Source organism: Tupaia chinensis, unplaced genomic scaffold (genome assembly GCF_000334495.1).
Source record: "Tupaia chinensis unplaced genomic scaffold, TupChi_1.0 Scaffold000097_1, whole genome shotgun sequence".
NCBI lineage: Eukaryota > Metazoa > Chordata > Mammalia > Scandentia > Tupaiidae > Tupaia > Tupaia belangeri.
The window spans coordinates 10,253,370-10,273,347 of record NW_006159559.1 but is presented as its reverse complement, the minus strand read 5'-3'; the positions used below and the strand labels follow the sequence as shown (position 1 = coordinate 10,273,347).

General features: G+C 36.8%; 1 protein-coding gene across 2 annotated transcripts in view; it reads right to left on the bottom strand.

The window, feature by feature from the left end:
- ORC3 (origin recognition complex subunit 3) overlaps positions 1-19,978 on the bottom strand; it is a 74,653-nt gene that overhangs the window by 52,048 nt on the left and 2,627 nt on the right. For both annotated transcript variants that reach the window (XM_006143411.2, XM_014585888.1), the window contains exons 2-7: positions 18,422-18,476; positions 11,484-11,581; positions 7,643-7,784; positions 5,389-5,493; positions 3,045-3,196; positions 870-1,003 (exon numbers count right to left, since the gene is read on the bottom strand). In XM_006143411.2, the coding sequence (XP_006143473.1) occupies positions 870-1,003; positions 3,045-3,196; positions 5,389-5,493; positions 7,643-7,784; positions 11,484-11,581; positions 18,422-18,476 (686 nt within the window). The remainder of the gene's footprint in view (positions 1-869; positions 1,004-3,044; positions 3,197-5,388; positions 5,494-7,642; positions 7,785-11,483; positions 11,582-18,421; positions 18,477-19,978) is intronic.

The following is a 19,978-nucleotide window of genomic DNA, read 5'->3' as shown; positions in this document are numbered from 1 at the left end:
AAAAAAAAAAAAAAAAAAAAAAAAAAAAATTCAACTTGGAATGATTTCATTTAATGGGTAAATAAGAAACAACCATGGTGAAATGAACTACATTTTATACTGCTTTATTGGGTTAAATAAAAATTATTAAATCTGTCTTTGGTTCTAATTCTTGGGTTCAAAATCAAATGAAAAATCTGATAGAAGGTATTTGAACATTCAATTATAAAGAATTTTAAATAGCTCAGAATTCCATCTAGTTTTTTTTTTTTTATATATATAGAGATTTTTGCTATAAGGCGTGCATGCTCACTAGAAAAACAGAAAGCAAGAAATCATCCCCCCAGGAGGGATGGCCACATCGCAATCCCTTCTCCTCCATCCTCCTCTCAGGATTTTGGGCATGCATGCATACATGCTCAGCATGAGGTTTAAGGACTTGAACCACAGTTGACTAAGTGGGAGCCCAGCGACGTAACCATTATGTTATCTGCTGATCTCTCATCTAGTTTATCTAAAAACGAAGATTACACTTTTGAAGTTAAAAGTAATGTTTTCTTTCTTCTTTTTTTTTTTTAACAGATTTTTTGCTATAGGGCATATGTGCTTGCTGGAGAGTCAGAAAAATACAGAGCGATAGAAAGTGAGAAATCATCCCCCAGGGGGAAGGCTACGCTGCAATCCCTTCTCCTCCATTCTCTTCTCAAGATTTTGGACACGTACACACACGTGCCTAGCGTTGAGTTTTAAGACGCCGGGTCTGGGACTCAAACTGTGGTCAATTATGTGGGAGTCTATAACATAATCATTATGCCACCTGCAGGTCCTAAAAGTAATGTTTTCTTAATAAAAAAGAATTCTGCACAAAAGCCAGGTGACACACCATCTACCTGCTGATAATTATGAAGTCTTGGAGTACTTTTGTGGTGAAGCTTTCCATATCCTTCAAAATAAGCACAACAGGAGGAGACTGCCACTGGCTAGAAGTAGTCCTCTTTTTGCTTGGAATTTTTGGATCTCTCTTCTTTTAAACCATTGTGGAAAGAAAGAGTTAAAAGTAAGCCTTAACACACAACCAATATCATAATGCCACATGTTATATATTTCTCTTCATATTCCACAGTAACACTGTTTTTTGTTTTATTTCTCCCACATAATAAATAGAAATTCAATCCAACAGTCACTAGCAGAATCTTTCTATGTCTGACATGGGAATAATAACCAAGAAGAAGGTTCAGTAAAATCTATAATTCATATGAAATATTTATATAGTCTACAGAGAAAATGATAGGAAAAACATGGAAAGATGAGAACCTTTTTCTACAAAATAGTTTTTTCTGGTAGGAAGTTATATTTTGCTTTGCTTTTGAGGTGGGAACTAGTATTATTAATTTAAAAGCATAATGAATAGTACTACTTTCTATTCTACTACAGTGAAATTTCACTCTTGGAAAGGACCCTAAATATTATCTGGTTCAAGCCTAACCTTTTGAAGCTGTCTGACATAAATTTTAAGTAGCATCTGATTTCTAAGAAATCTGAAATTGTGGATCAAATTAAGATGTTACGGTAAGTAAGCATTATACCTAGTATAGTCCTCAGACAAAACAAAATAAAACTTCATTTATGATGACTTCAGCAAAAATCTTGATTGGAAAATGTTACCACAGAATCTTCTTCCCTTACTGTGTGGCTACAGAGTATCATAAATTAAGGCTGTGGTTTTTTTTGTTGTTGTTGTTTTGTTTTTTTTTTTTGAGAGGTTTTTGTTATAGGGCGTGTATGCTCTCCAGACAGAGGCAGAGAGATAGAAAGCGAGAAATCATCCCCCCCCAAGGGGGGATGGCCACACCACAATCCCTTCTCCTCCATTCTCCTTTCGGGACCTTGGGCACGCATGCGCACGCGCCCAGCATGAGTTTTAAGCCACCAGGTCCAGGACTTGAACCACGGTCAACTACATGGGAGTCCAGCGACATAGCCATTACGCTAACTGCTGGTCCCAAGGCTGTGGTTTTATAGTGCAGTTATCCACGAATCACCTAGGCCATCCGTTTTCAACAGAGACTGTTATGATAGAATGGAAATTCTTTTTATCTGTTTGTTGAATACACTTAACTTATAGAGCATTAATTCCCCAAGAACTCTAAACATGAAACACAGATTTTTTTTTTTTGAGAGATTTTCACTGTAGGGCGCGTGCGCTCGCCAGACAGACAGAGAGAGACATAGAGACAGAAAGCGAGAAATCACCCCCCAGGGGGGATGGTCACGCCGCAATCCCTTCTCCTCCATTCTCCTCTCGGGATCTTGGGCACGCACGCACACGCGCCCGGCGTGAGTTTTTTAAGCCACCGGGTCCGGGACACGAACCGCGGTCGACTACGTGGGAATCCAGTGACATAGCCATTACGCTAACTGCTGGTTCCCAACACAGATTTTTTTTTAAAAACACCAAAAAATCATTATTCCTCATAGGACAAAGTTCACAAGTGTTGGCAGCAAAAAACCAATAGTGAAGAATCTAAGAACTAATATACTAAGATTACAGCCATTGTCACTGAGATAGAACCTATAACAAAGCAACTTCTGATCCTATTTTTGTTACTAGATGACATTCTCCCACAAATAAAATGCCCTTGTAAGAACCTAAGCACCTACCAGGAATTAGGTTACATACTAATGAAAGAACACTTTTAGGGACCAGATGGTGACACAGCAGTAACACAGTTGGACCCACATGGAAAAGGCCATTTTAGTGCCCTGGGACATAGAATGTGCATACGCTTATGCCCAAGAACCAGGATGGCTGAAAACAGGGATGAATCACAGTATGAGGACCTGCTGGGGTGCCTGTTTCTCTCTCTCATGAAAAAAAAATAAACTTAAAAAACATTTTTTTTAAATTCTAGTAGCCTCAAGAAAAATAGTTACTATTAAAATTAATACCTAGTGTTATGTAAGCATACCCTTATTAGAAGAGAACAGTACCATGTCTAATATAATTCCAAGCTCCATAAATCATATGCCAATATCCTGGAAGAAAACTGCCAGTTTATATTTACCTGTGTGACAGTCATATACCAATTGCAAAGTAAATCCATTGAACAATGTGTCCTTTTCTGGATGACCTGAACACTTTCCTCCTCTTTGCACTTTATACCCGCAGAGCAATCCATCAACTGAGAGACCAACTTTTGCAAAAAATGTTTTATATCTGCAAAATATAAAAGCAAGAGAGCTTATCACGTCATCAAAAAAACATAAAAAATCCCCCAAAGCTTATCGATCAGTATATTACATTATTTGGATAGAATATATTTTCTATATTTACTATAGCTAACATAACATTTAACTTTTTTTTTTTAATTGAGAAATTTTTGCTATAGGACACATACGCTTGCCAGAGACAGAGAAAGACAGAGACAGAAAGCAAGAAATCACTCCTCCAGGGGGCATGACCATGCTGTAATCTCTTCTCATCCACTCTCCTCTTGGGATCTTGGGCATGCATGCATACGTGCCCAGTGTGAGTTTTAAGTTGCCAATCAGGGATTCAAACCGTGGTCGACTATGTGGAAGTCTAGTGATATAACCATTATACCATCTGCTGATCCCCTCAACATTTAACATATTAACTTTTTTTTTTTTTTGAAGAGAGGTTTTTTGCTATAGAGTGTGTGACCTCGCTGGAATGAGAGAGAAAGAAAGATAGAAAGTGAGAAGCCACGCCCTGGGAGAATGGCCATGCCACAATTCCTTCTCCTCCATTCTCCTCTTGGGATCCGAGCACATAGCACACACTCCCAGCATGAGTTTAAGCTACCAGGTCAGGCACTTGAACTGCGGTTGACTACATGGGAGTCCAGTGATGTAACCATTACACCATCGGCTGGTCCCATTATTAACTATTAGTAATGCTCATTAGTAATGTAGACAAAAACTAGATCAAAGTTTATGGTATTATTCATAATAAAATAATCAAATATATAAAAGTAAACACTATAAGTTATTTAGAAATAATACATATTTAATCACATTGGACAACAAAAGGTTTTCAAGTTCCTTAAAATTATATCAAGTGTTATTTATATTAATTATTTTACTGATTATAAATCTTTATAGTTTTTTTTTTTTTTAAGAGGTTTTCACCTTAGGACGCTCATGCTAGCTAGAGAGAGAGAAAGAGAGAGTGAGAGGGAAAGTGAAAAATCACTTTCCAGGGGGGATGGCCATGCACCCAGCATGATTTTCAAACTACCAGGTTCAGGACTCAAATGGTGATCGGCCATGTGGAAGTCCAGCAACATAACTGCTATGCCATTTGCAAGCCCCCCTAATAGTCATTTTTTTTTTTTTTTTGAGAGGTTTTCGCTATAGGGATCGTGCGCTCGCCGGACAGAGAGAGACAGAGAGACAGAAAGCGAGAAATCACCACCCGAGGGGGGTGGGCCACGTCGCAATCCCTTCTCCTCCATTCTCCTCTTGGGATCTTGGGCATGCACACACAGGTGCCCGGCATGAGTTTTAAGCCAACTACATGGAGTCCAGCGACAGCCATTACGCTAACTGCTGGTCCCGCTAATAGTCATTTTTAAAAATATCTTTTCAACTTCAACTTATTTTAAATCAGTTTCTAAAGATGAAAGTAACATAAGCACATAAAAATTGTGTTTCATCGGTCCAAAGCCATGTATATTTTACTATTAATGTACACATCTTTTATGACTGATGGCTTTAAAAATATGTAAGATCTACTCTTTCACTGGATAATTTTTTTCACCACAGTGGCCTCTCAAAGTAGGAAAACAAAATAATATACTACTAGAGGCCATGCAGACTACACTCCGCTGAGTTAAATAAGACACACTCATTCCCCAATTCTCAGTTCCCTGTTCCAAACCTTTCTACATATTAAAAGCTTAACTGGGTTAAGGAGCATATCTTGCAAAAATGCCTGGACTATGAAGCTGATATGGCAGGAGTGGACCAGAAAAAAGAAAGCAAAAGGTTGCAAAGAATCCTGCAATAGTGAAGATTACTCTAAAGCTCACCCTGCCAAACACAGCACTGTGCTCTTCCTACAAATAGAAAGGATAAAGAATGCTAGAGACAGAGAGTGACAAAGAAGGGTATTAGAGATTTACGACATCTCACCAAAATAATTACAGCGTTTACATTTTACCTGCACAATCTTTTTTTTTTTTTTTTTAGGTTTCTGCCATAGTGTGGACTTGTCAAAGAGACAGAGAGAGACAGTAAGGGGGAAAGTGAGTTATCATCCCTCCAGGGGAATACATGCACATATATCCAGAGTGTGTTTCAAGCTGCCAGATCTGGAACTCAAACCATGGTCAGTCATGTGTGAGTCCAGTGCCCCAACCATCATGACACCCACTGATCCCTTACCTGGACAATCTTTAGCTTGCAATGAAACTACATATGGTGTGACATTATTCTGAAGGGCCTCTGTTAAACTGCTGAATGTTACATCATGATCTGTAACATTGACACCTGTGGGAAAATAAGCCAGTATTACATCATCATTTTTACTAATAATAATTTAACCCAAAAAGCTATCTAATTTATCAATCAAAAGTCAGGTAAAAATATGATTAATAACAGAAGAAAACATACTGCATAAATGAAGAGATATGCATTAAAACAATAGCTATCTAGAAGTCCAATTGCTGTAATCTGGCAATAGAGAAAGAAGGTATCCAATAGTAGAAGTAGGCCACACCTGGGCCTCAGTTTCTCATCCATGAATGGAAATGGTTTTAAAATTAGATAGCAGGCTGCATTGTAAAGCTGGTCCACAGCATTATAAAGATCATTCTGATGAGTCTTATTACTGAGTATGGTCCTGGGATCAGCAGTATGGACATCACATGGAAACCTATCAGAAATGCAGAATTTCAGGCCCTTCCCCAGATCCTTTTTTAAAAAAATTATTATTTTATTTAAGTTTATTCATCATAATCATCATTATTTTAACTGAACAGAGAGAGAGAGAGAGCAGGAAATTGAGAAAACAAGCTGGTAGGTCCAGGACTTGAACTGGAGCTAGCCATGTGGAAGTCCCGTACTTTAACCACCACGTAACCTGCCAGCCTCCTCCAGACCTATTTTTAAAAAGTATACATTTTAGTAAGATCTTGCAGAGGTTATCTGTAAGTACAAGAAAGTCTGAAAAGTACTGAGGCCAGCAGGTGGAATGGTGGTTAAGGCGCTGGACTCCCAATGGCCAACTGTACTTCAAGTCCCAGACCTGGCAGCTTGCTTTCTGACTCTTTTTCTCTCTCTGTCTCTCTCTGGTGACCACACATGCCATATACCAGATGAAAATAATAATAATAAATAAAATTAATAATTCTTTAAAAAGAAGTTTGAAAATTATCCTGAATAACAACAATAAGATTTAGGAAATGAACAGCCTGAAAAGCAGTATTAACAAGATAATTAATTTCTTATCTCAGAGTCCACTACTATAATAAACCCTGAACAAATAAATTGAAAGTGAAATGAAAAGTATGTATAAATCCCAAATAAATTCAAAAATTCAACTTTGTTTTCAAAAGAAATGAAGAAAATTTTCTAATATTCCAAAGTCATAATATTATCCTGGAATTAAAATATAAATAATAATAGGGATTTTGTTTTTGTTTTTGTTTTTGTTTTTTGTTTTTTGGTTTTTTTGAGAGGCTTTTGTTATATAGGGTACATGCGCTCACCAGAAAGACAGAGAGAAACAGAGAGACAGAAAGCGAGAAGTCACCCCGCAGGGGAGATGGCCACGCTGCATCCCTTCTCCTCCATTCTCCTCTCAGGATCTTGGCCATGCACGCACATGCCCAGCATGAATTTAAACCACTGAGTCCGGGACTCAAACTGCGGTCGACTACATGGGAGTCCAACGACATAGCCATTACGCCATCCTAAAGATGGGATATAAATAATGAATATTTAAGTACTTAAGAAATTTACAAAAAAAAAAAAATACAGAAGGGCAGTAGGTGGTGTGATAGTTAAGGCACTGGACAGTCCCACATGGCCGACCACAATTTGGGTCCCAGACTTGGTGGCTTGCTCTCTCTTTCTTCTCTCTCTTGTGTCTCTCTCTGGTCAAATTAAAATAAGTGAAAGAATAAATTAAATTAAATTAAAAAAAAAGAAATTTACCTCCTACAATCTGAAAGAATTTATATACAGTACATTTCATCCAAACTCCTTTTTATGCAATTAATACAACAAAATGATGAAAGATTTAAAAACTAAGCACAAGGAAATAAAATGAAGACAACAGAGTAATTGAATTGAAGATATGACTCAAAAATTATGTAAAAATCAGTCTACTAACATGCTGGTGGTTTCTTTGCAAATCAAAATCTCATCTACTGCCATAATACATTTGTGGAAGAAAGAATAAAACAAAGCTATTTCCCTTTCTGACCAAAAAAAAATCTGAGGAAAGTACTAACTGGATATAGATATATGATTAAGGAACTTTTATTGGTTTTGAAAATATGCAAACTTGTAGGTGCTACTTCTATAAATAAAAAATAGGTTTATCAGAAGAGATCGTTTCCCATTCTTCTCAACAATAAAAACAATTAAAAAAATACATATACACATATACCCATGAGCACACATATATACATACCAAGAACAAGAGCAGCAGTTGGAATTTCTCTGAGTTTTATCTGACATCCCCAATCTGAACTCTTCTGAAATCCAGAATGAGACTTTTGCAGAAATTCAATTAGATTGTCAAACAAATTTTTATTTAACTCTTCTTGTAGTCGCTACAAGGAAAACACAAAACTTATAAATTATTATTCATATAATCTGATGTATCTTTCCTGGTTTTGAAAAGACTGCTATGAATTCAGCTCTAAATACAAGTAAAATGGTTAAGAGACAGATAACATTTTAAAAAATGTTTTTCTTTAATTCTCTAGTGATTAATGCTTTGTATTCCTCTATTTAAAAACTCTTCATTTGGGGCCAGCAGATGGTGTAATGGCTATGTCACTGGACTCCCATCTAGACCGCAGTTTGAGTCCCAGACTTGGCTTAAAACTAATGCCAGGCACATGTGCATGTGTGTCCAAGATCCTGAGAGGAGGCTGTAGAAAAAGGGATTGTGGCACATGGCCATCCCCCCAAGGAGGTGATTTCTTGCTTTCTGTTTCTCTGTCTCTTCCCAGCGACTGCATGTGCCGTATAGTAAAAACCTCTTTTAAAAAAAACTCATTTTTTTCATTCAACATTTACTAATCACCTAATGTATGAAAATTAGCCTTTATCCTAAAAAGTGGACATATCAGATAAGAATGATACAATTAAACGCACTGTGTATAGCACCTTGACAATATAGGAGCAATGAGTAGGGTCACCTAACTTAAGCTGAGGAAGTGATATATTTGAACCAAGGCATTAATAGATGATGGAGGAGGTAACAGGAGGTGATATAAAGTTAGAAGGAAAGAAGAGTGAGGGAAGTAAGAAAGAAAGCACCAAACCTCTGTGGAGCCACAGATAGAGATGAGCATAAAAAACATGAAAAGTAGTATGAAACACAAGAATGGATTAAAAAGGCAAAGGTCTAGATCAAATATATATATACGTACTACATGGTTTGGATTTTTTTTAAGGTTTTTGCCACAGAGTGTGTGCATTTACCCGAGAGAGAGAGAGAGACAGAGACAGAGACAGTGAAAAGGAAAGTGAGCTATCACCCCTGGGGGCGGGGGATGGCCACAATCCCTTCTCCATTCTCTTCCTGGGATTTTGGGCATGTACACACATAAGTGCCTGGCATGAATTTCAAGCTCCCAGGTCCAGGGCTCAAACTATGGTCCAGCACCTTAACCACTATGCCACCTGTTGCTCCAAAAAAATTAGAATTTATCCCATGGAGAGAGTGTAAAGCAGATACATGATTAAATTAGAGTTAAGGAGAGTTAACCTGGCTGCACTGTAAAGGCCAGATTAGAAAGGTTCAGGGAGGCTATACTGCCAAAGGGGCTAGAAAACCCCAGTAGCCTGGCACAGGACTGCATTTGCCCGAAGGGGGCACTTCCCCAAATATAATGACCATCTAGGATAAGAATAAAAAGGGTCTAAACTGGAAACCACAAACTCAGCATCCTGCAAGAATCACATGCAATACATGAATGAGCAAAGCCATTCGTGGTGTAGGGGTAAAGCAATAAAAACCAGTAGGAAACCAGTAAAAAACTGGGAAGTGCCTAACACTCCCACAGGCATTCAAAACCAAAACAAAACAAATCCTAGGGTCATGATGTTGGCCCCAAAGTTGTCAATTTGCTATAGTGGAGAAATTTGTACAGCTAGAATATAAAGAACTTGGTAACTACATGTGAGGATGAGGAAGAGGAGTTTAGAAATAGTTTGATTTTGTACTTGTGTACTGAATGGATAATTTAAGAATATTACCGTTTGAAAGTTCCTTGCCATAGCAGCTACCAAAAACATACGTTACAGTACCTGACGCTAATACATTTAATATTTAAAATATAAGAGGTTTTAAGGATAGATAGATTATGCTTGACCATCAATATTTTTGTAAACTGGTGAAAAGGAGATTCAAATGAGACTAACAGTATTAGAAAAATGGTATCAAAAAAGTATTCACCTCAGTTTCAGATTTCATCTGTTGCCATATCAACTGATAAGTTTCAAATCGAAGCTTACTGTCCTCAGACTCATTTTTCCCTTTATTAAAATAGTCCTCTAAAAACACAGAAAGAAATAAGTCAGTTTCATTTTTTTATATTGTAAAAGTTAGAAACTGTGTACAAAGTCACATAGTAAGTGATGGGGATTCAAGTTTTTTATATGCATCACAAATAATTATGTGTTTGGGGATAGACAATATTCGATAGTCTTTGCATTTAACTTTATTTATATATCTCATTTTTACCATATTAATCGTATCTTTAAGATAAAAATATCTTTAATTTTGAGACTATATTTTATTAATTAATTTTGAGTATCTAACAATTTAATATTTAATAGCTTTTAGTTTGAGATGTATACATTCAATATTAATGTGTTTTCATTATTTGTGTTTATTCTATGACCATGACTGCTTTGCTTCATATATTTGCTTTGAACTTTTCTCTATTAAATGATTCTTAGTACTATCAGGTTGTTGGGAAAGTCATGACATATTTTTCTATATTTTACTATACAAAAATACATCATGACTTTCCCAATGACCCAATACTATTTCCATTTTTTGTTTATTGAAATAGTTTTTTCCATTCATTTAATTTGTCTGTATTATTTTAAATCCTCTTCAAATGCTTTCTCCACATGGTTAGCCATTTGTCAAAATACCATTTATTGCAGTGGTTTTCAAGCTTTTAAAATCATGATCCAAATTAAGGAATACATCTTATATCCTATCTAACACATATACACATAACAGAAACAAAAATAGAAGTCCCACAAAATAATACTTACCTTTATCACAAAATAGCAAATGGGACCAGCAGTTAGCGTAATGGCTATGTCGCTGGACTCCCATGTAGTCAACCGTGGTTCGCATCCTGGACCCGGGGGCTTAAACTCACAGGTTCGCATCCCGGACCCGGGGGCTTAAACTCACACTGGGCGTGTGTGCGTTAAGTGCCCAAGATCCCAAGAGGAGAATGGAGGAGAAGGGATTGCAGCGTGGCCATCCCTTCTGGGGGATGATTTCTCGCTTTCTGTCTCTCTGTCTCTCTCTGTCTTTCTGGCGAGTGCACGCGTCCTATAGCTAAAAACCTCTCCAAAAAAAGAAAAAAAAAAAAAAGCAAATGTTTTCTATTTTTTCAAACGGGAGGCTATACTGCCAAAGGGGCTAGAAAACCCCAGTAGCCTGGCACAGGACTGCATTTGCCCGAAGGGGGCACTTCCCCAAATATAATGACCATCTAGGATAAGAATAAAAAGGGTCTAAACTGGAAACCACAAACTCAGCATCCTGCAAGAATCACATGCAATACATGAATGAGCAAAGCCATTCGTGGTGTAGGGGTAAAGCAATAAAAACCAGTAGGAAACCAGTAAAAAACTGGGAAGTGCCTAACACTCCCACAGGCATTCAAAACCAAAACAAAACAAATCCTAGGGTCATGATGTTGGCCCCAAAGTTGTCAATTTGCTATAGTGGAGAAATTTGTACAGCTAGAATATAAAGAACTTGGTAACTACATGTGAGGATGAGGAAGAGGAGTTTAGAAATAGTTTGATTTTGTACTTGTGTACTGAATGGATAATTTAAGAATATTACCGTTTGAAAGTTCCTTGCCATAGCAGCTACCAAAAACATACGTTACAGTACCTGAAGCTAATACATTTAATATTTAAAATATAAGAGGTTTTAAGGATAGATAGATTATGCTTGACCATCAATATTTTTGTAAACTGGTGAAAAGGAGATTCAAATGAGACTAACAGTATTAGAAAAATGGTATCAAAAAAGTATTCACCTCAGTTTCAGATTTCATCTGTTGCCATATCAACTGATAAGTTTCAAATCGAAGCTTACTGTCCTCAGACTCATTTTTCCCTTTATTAAAATAGTCCTCTAAAAACACAGAAAGAAATAAGTCAGTTTCATTTTTTTATATTGTAAAAGTTAGAAACTGTGTACAAAGTCACATAGTAAGTGATGGGGATTCAAGTTTTTTATATGCATCACAAATAATTATGTGTTTGGGGATAGACAATATTCGATAGTCTTTGCATTTAACTTTATTTATATATCTCATTTTTACCATATTAATCGTATCTTTAAGATAAAAATATCTTTAATTTTGAGACTATATTTTATTAATTAATTTTGAGTATCTAACAATTTAATATTTAATAGCTTTTAGTTTGAGATGTATACATTCAATATTAATGTGTTTTCATTATTTGTGTTTATTCTATGACCATGACTGCTTTGCTTCATATATTTGCTTTGAACTTTTCTCTATTAAATGATTCTTAGTACTATCAGGTTGTTGGGAAAGTCATGACATATTTTTCTATATTTTACTATACAAAAATACATCATGACTTTCCCAATGACCCAATACTATTTCCATTTTTTGTTTATTGAAATAGTTTTTTCCATTCATTTAATTTGTCTGTATTATTTTAAATCCTCTTCAAATGCTTTCTCCACATGGTTAGCCATTTGTCAAAATACCATTTATTGCAGTGGTTTTCAAGCTTTTAAAATCATGATCCAAATTAAGGAATACATCTTATATCCTATCTAACACATATACACATAACAGAAACAAAAATAGAAGTCCCACAAAATAATACTTACCTTTATCACAAAATAGCAAATGGGACCAGCAGTTAGCGTAATGGCTATGTCGCTGGACTCCCATGTAGTCAACCGTGGTTCGCATCCCGGACCCGGGGGCTTAAACTCACACTGGGCGTGTGTGCGTTAAGTGCCCAAGATCCCAAGAGGAGAATGGAGGAGAAGGGATTGCAGCGTGGCCATCCCTTCTGGGGGATGATTTCTCGCTTTCTGTCTCTCTGTCTCTCTCTGTCTTTCTGGCGAGTGCACGCGTCCTATAGCTAAAAACCTCTCCAAAAAAAGAAAAAAAAAAAAAAGCAAATGTTTTCTATTTTTTCAAACTACTACCATAGTCTACAACATTGATCTCATAACATATGAGTTATGACTCTGGTTTGGAAAACTTATTTACTCAATAATTCATTCTTTTTCCCACTGATTTGAGATGTCCCACCCACCTACGACTTCTAAACCTTTGAGCGACTTTTTTTTTCCTTTAGAGAGGCTTTTCATGTGCTGAATAATGCTGTATCAAAATACATAATGAAAAAAGTCTTAGAAACTGAAAAATAAAAGCAGTAGGACAATTTAACCTGTTACTGTGACTACTCTCAGTTATTTATGGATGAGGTAGGTAAAAAATAAGCAACTGAGAGAAAGTGAAGAATGTAAGCTGTCATCATTGTCAGTTTCCTCCTGCCTCCACTCCTCATGGTACATCACTTCAGTGTGAACAGCGCCTACTGGGCCAGTGCTATTGCCAGCCTCACTCTCCCCAGTTCCTGCCCAAGTTATTTGGTTGAGCATGCAGGCACCCACCGAATACAGAGGGAAGGAAAGGCTACCAGTCTTCTCTTGGGTACACAACTAAGTGTCATCAAGTCAAGATACAGATGGTGGGCAAAATCAGAGCACCTTCCTATTTCTTCAGGTAATCTGTTTCAAGAATTGAATCCAGGGCAGGCAGGTGCTAAAATCTGGACATGTTTTCCTCATTTGAGCTCCATCTGTTTTATAATGAGAGTCAATTCCTCCAAGATTTTCATATGACAGAACATGTTGGTCAACACAATGAAAAAAGAAAACTAATGAAAATCTACAGGAAAGTTCAAATAATATAATTATACACATTCAGTTTACTAATATTATAAATTGTAAATAAATGTTAACAAATTATAGATAAATTTTTTTTTTTTGGAGAGGTTTTTTTGTTATAGGGCATGTGCGCCCGCCAGAGAGAGAGAATGCGAGAAATCACCCCCCGGGGGGATGGCCACTCCACAATCCCTTCTTCTCCATTCTCCTCGCGGGATCTTGGTCCCACATGCACACACACCTGGTGTGAGTTTAAGCTGCCGGGTCAGGGACTCGAACCAGTCGACTACATGGGAATCCAGTGACAGCCATTACGCTAACTGCTGGTCCCATCAAATTATAGATAAACTTTAATATAAAAAGTTCAAAGCAGAACTTGCCTCAATATGAAAGGCATTGTTATGGAATAGTGAGACCATAGGTTCTGGAATCAGACAGGATGGATTCAAATCCCATCTATTAACTATTTACTAGCATTATAACACTGAGCAAGTTCTATGTCAGTGAATCTTCACACAATATTTTAATAGAGATTATAATAATAATACATTCCTCATAGGGTGTTTATAGTATTAAATGCATTACATATAAAAAATGCCTAGAATAGGACTAGCACATGGCATAGTGGCTACATCGCTGGACTCCTACATGGCCAACCACAGTTCAAGTCCCAGACACGGCAACTTGAAACTCACGCTGGGTTCATGTGCATGTGTGCCCCAAATCCCAAGATGAGAATGGAGAAGGGACTGCAGTGTGGCCATCCCCCCTGGGAGGTGATTTTGCAGTTTCTATCTCTCTGTCTCTCTGGCAAGCATACACGCTCTACTGCAAACTCTCTAAAAATAAATAAATAAAATGTTTAGACTAGTGTGGCACAAAGTAAACACTCAAAAAAGTTAGCAGTTTTATTAGTAATAGCTACACATTGTTGACAATATCAGATATCATTATACACTATATATACTTCATAAATAATAAGTGCACAAGTCTTGAATTTTCCCTGAACTATTTCTAGTAACTTTAACAATCTCCAATATTAAGGAAAATTGTCCAAAAGTCAATCACTTAAAAATAATTAACAGAGGCTGGAAAGTGAATGGTGTTTAAGGCATGGGACTCCCTCCCACGTGACTGGCCACAGTTCAAGTCCCAGATCTGGTGGCGTGCTTTCCCACTTTCCCTTTCTCTCTCTTTGGTCAAATTAAAAAATAATGACAAATAAAATTTAGTAATTGTTTTTAAAAAATAACAGTAATAATAAATTAATGCAGTTATTCTTTTCTTTTTAACTATTTCCAAACCCATTACTGTCCCTTTTCATTTTGTAGGTAAAGATGGAAAAGAATTAAGAAGCTTCAAGTTTCTTGGAAAATAAGTCAATGAGAAACTAGATTTTTATTTATTTATTTATTTATTTTTGAGAGCTTTTTGCTACAGGGTGTGTGTGCTCACCAGAAAGACAGAGAGAGAGACAGAGACAGAGACAGAAAGTGAGAAATCACCCCCTGGGGGGATGGCCACACCGCAATCCTTTCTCCTCCATTCTCCTCTCGGATCTTGGGCACACACACACACACACAGGCACCTAGTAATTGTTTAAGCCACCAGTTCCAGGACTTGAACTGTGGTCGACTACATGGGAGTCCAGTGACATAGACATTACATCACTGCTGGTCTATATTCTTATTTTAAGTCATACTGTTTACCCTCCATTGCCCCAAATTAGACCATTATTTGTTATTTTCTCCTCAGTCACAGGTCTCATATTAGCTAGTCTCAGATCAAAAGATTACTACTCAAGGCCTACATTATATGGTGATTGTAAAAATGCAATTCTGGACCAGCTTCATCAGGCAGTGATTAAGCACTATGCAGAGGAAGCTGGATCCCACTTGGCCAACTACAGTTCCATCCTGACTCTGGAGGCTTGAAAAACACACTGGGAGTGTGTGTACACACGCCCAAATTACTGACAGGATAGAGAAATGGAGGAAAAATGATTGAGACATCACTATTCCCCTATTGTGGGAGATGCACTCCCTGTCTCTATCTCTAGTAAGTACCTCTGTCAATTAAAAAAAAAAAAATCCTATTCTATATATTTAAGCTATTTCCTTAATCAAAAAGTGAAATGAGTCAGTCTTACTTTTGATTTTTAAATTTGCTATAGGGTGCATGCACTTACCAGAGAGAGAGAGAGAAAGCGGAAAAGCATCCCAGAGAATGGCCTCAACACCATCCCTTCTCCATTCTCTTAGGATTTTATGTATGTATGCATGTGCACTAGTGTGTTTTTCAAATTGCTGGTTCAAACCTTCGTAGCCATGTGGCATTCAGTGACCTTAACTATCATGTCACTGGTTGGTCTAGTTTTTCTTTTTCAATTCAAAATTAGTACATGGGTATGCTTAAATCCACATAATTTTTCCATTAGAATTAATTTTCACAGTGTTGAATACTGAGTATAAATACTAAATAAGCCTGTGAGGAACTTTTCAAAGTTTTTAGAACCTGGGCCTACTCCCAGAGATTCTTATTCAAATGGTCTATTTGAATAGTTCACTGGTATTTTCTAAAAGTTCCTCATGTAGAAATCAGAATAAGGTCAGTAGACTATATGAATGTCAGTTTCTTAGTTGTGATACTGTATTATGGTTATGCAACATATTACCACTGGGGATTACTACGAAAGGGGTACAAAAGAACTCTCTACTAGTCCTTGTAATTGCATATGAATCTACACTTTTATCAAAATTAAAAGTTTTTTTAAATTATTTTATTTAACTTTATTTATTTATTTTGATTTTGTTTGACCAGAGAGGAACAGAATGAAAGAAAAAGAGAGGGAAAGTGAGAAAGCAAGCCGCGAGGTCCGGGACTCAAACTGTAGTCAGCCATGTGGGAGTCCAGCGCCCTTAACCACCACACCACCTGCTGGTCCCTCAAAACAAAAAGTTTTTTAAAACTTCCCCAAGTGATTTTAATATGCAGGTAAGATTGAGAATGAGTGCAATAAACACTTTGTGACTAACAGTAATATTGATTTGTTTGAAGAGGTGAAGCCTTCTTAACTTGATCATTATATAATTATCTGGAGGTAAATGAAAAATAAAGATGGTATCTTTTTTTAATCATTTAATTTTACTGAAGTATAACTTACGAATAATAAAATACACCCATTTTAACATTAGATGTTATGTCATAAGTACATACTCACATAACTACCTACTGAATCAAGATATAGAACATTTCTATCACTCCACAATGTTCTCTCGTCTTTTTACTGTCACTTCCTCCTACCTCATCCTAGGAAACCACTGAGAACTTACAGGTAACCTGTTTTTGTTTTTCAAACAAATTAATGTCTTTCCTCTCTTACCTACATAGGTATATGAGTGTATGTGTCTGTACCAATGATTATAATCCACTTCCTTAATATAATTATGTGTGTCTGTGGGTTAAAATCCGTCCCCCTGATCATTCAACAAGTCTGTTTTAGCTAGAAAAAGATAATGATTGAGAAGAAGAGTCAGGCCCTCTCTGCACATCAGAGAAGTTAAAGAGCATAAGCTTGTGGAAAGGATGTGAGTATTAATAGGGGTGGAATGATCAGCAGTTGATGTAATGGCTATGTTGTTGGACTCTCATGTTGTCGACTGTGGTTCGAGTCCCGAACCAGGTGGCTTAAACTCACGCCGGGTGCGTGTGTATGCGTGCCCAAGATCCCAACAGTAGAACAGAGGAGAAGGGATTGCGGCATGGCCATCCCCCCCGGGGGGGGGTGATTTCTGACTTTCTGCCTCTTTGTCTCTCTCTGTCTTTCAGGTGAGCACATGCACCCCATAGCAAAAAAAACTCTCAAAAAAAAAAAATAGGGGTGGAATTCGGGTCATTTGAAAATATGTAGCAGAACTGAGAGTGTCTTTGGCTATTCATTACCAGCTTTTCCCATTCTCTCAGGCTATTGAGAGATGAGGGTCTTAGAATACAAACTACAAGGCCAATCTCCTGACAGCCCATGAAAACACAAATTTCTTCACATGGTATTTATTATTGTCTCACAAAGTCTTGCATTTAGCTCTTATAGGCATGGAATGAGAATAGGAAGAAATTTTAGTGATAAGCCAATCTAGTATCTCATTTTACAGATGAGAAGACCTGGAAAGAGGCTGAATAGCAGAGTTAAGGCCACAGAGCTAGCCAAGGTCAGCATCACACTCCAAGTTCGCTTAGTTCAAGTCCGAAGGATTCCATAACCTTACAATGTAGCAGGCAGAAGTACAATAAGAGATTCAGAACCTTGGACTTTTTACTCAACATGCACTGGTGTGTACAACCTTATCCTTACACCAGAATGCATAATATTCTATTCAAAACACATGTAGTAATTAAATTCATTACTGTACATTCCATACAGACGTTTTCTTCTTTTAATTTACCTTGCCAAGGTTATTCATAAAATGGAATACCACATCAAAATTCTTAAGTATGTTTGACTCCTCATAATAGTGTATATTTAACTCAAGAATAATTTATAATTGTCACTAGAAAACACACACAATTTTATAGTCTTTTTCTTTAGTTTTATGTGTTAACAAAAATAATTTATTTTCTAAATAGTATTTCCCATTAGAAATATGGGTTGCCAATAAGCTTTTATAATTATTTTGATTACTGATCAAAGATCAAAATAATTTTCTACTGAAAATTAACTTTCATTTCTAAGGTCATAAAGAAATAATGGTACCAAATCATCAAAAGACAATCTTTTAAAGGATGGTGAAATACTTTTGAAGAAAATCTGCTTTCCAACTTGCTTTTTGAAGTATATTTGGATTCGTTTTCAGGTTAGAACTCTGACATGTACCCTTATCCCTGTGACCAATGCCTTTGAATATAACTGCTACAGAAACAGGGAGAGTAAGCTAAGCTCAGACAAGAGAATTACTAAATTCAATTTGGGTCAATTCTTAAAGTTTAAGACATGGGGTGAGAAAACCTAACAAATTCAATGTTAAGATACTTTACCTATTGGCAAAGAAATCTTTCTTTTCTTGAAGTTTGGCTTAAACACAAAGCAGCCCTATAAAAATACAGGAAAAAAACACAAAGTCAAAATAGAATACAAATTTGATTAAGTATTTTACTGATAAGCAGATTTTTTTTAAAGGTGGAAGGGGAAGACGTTCATTTCAAGTTCTAAGAAATCAAAATTACATCACTTCTCTCTCAATTATAGGAGGGAAACTCATAAATCATAAGAGGACTATCCATTCTCACCCCTCATGGCATGCCCATAAAGATTTTGCTTTTTGTGACCTGTTCTAAGAGATAGACAATGAAAATAAAAGCTGATGAAATTTAAACCCAGAAAAAAAGTTTTATTTTACAAAAGTTAATATTGCACATTAAAACGAAGATGAAGAAGGTCAAAAACCGTGACAATCTCCCACTCCCCAAAAAGAATTTATCATTTAGTTAAAATACAAGTATCTAGAACCTTGAAAGAAAACAGATAATTTTGGCTATGGTTTAACCCTATATACCTTTAATCATCTTTTAAAATCTTATCCATTAAAATTTGACTCAAAACTCACCTTTTCAGGAACCTCTTCCCTGATTCTCTAAGCAGAAAAGCTCCTACCGAGATCTCATAAGACTTGAACATCTTTATTTTGCTGTCATTTAAATCACTTTCATTGCATATCATAGTTATCTATGATAACCTGACTCCAAGTTATCATAAACCTACTTTCAAGTAGATTGTGAACACTTTCAGAACATAGATTGTGGGGCCAGCAGGTGGCATGGTAGTTAAGGTGCTAGACTCCTACATGGCCAAATGTGGCTTGAGTTCTGGACCTGGTGGTATGAAAACCACAGTGGACACATGTGTATGAGTGCCCAAAATCTCAGGAGAGTGGAGAAGGGGTTTCCATGTGGCTATCTCCCCAGGGGTGGGGGAAGGGTGGTCATTTCTCACTTTCTCTCTCACTGTCTCTCTCTGGTGAGTGCAATGTTCTATGGTCAAAAACAAACAAACAAACAAAACATAAACTGTATTTTATTTATACATGTTTCTTCTAGGTTTAGAATATTGCTAATATATACACATACATACACACACACATCTATATGCATACACACACACACATAAATCAAGACATTAGAATATGTAACGATTGAATGAATGCTTGCCAAGTAACTTTTCTGGAAATTTCTTAGCTACAATTTTCATATTATTATTTTACCAGTGGTACATAGCTCCCAAGTTATTGGTCTCAGTCTATCCTACCTATCCTAAAGTTACACATCATGAATAACCTCTTAAAGATTTTCAATTCTGGGACCAGTAGATGGCATAATGGTTACGTTGCTGGATTTCCACATGGTCAACCATGATTTTAGTCCTGGACCCAGACCGGGTGTTGTGTGCGCATGCCCAAAATCCCAAGAGAAGACTGGAAGAGAAGGGACTGAAGCAAGGCCATTCCCCATCCGGAGGAGTGGGGGGAGTGATTTCTTGCTTTTCTGTCTCTCTGGTAACACACAAACCCTATAGCAAAAATCTTTCTCAAAAAAATT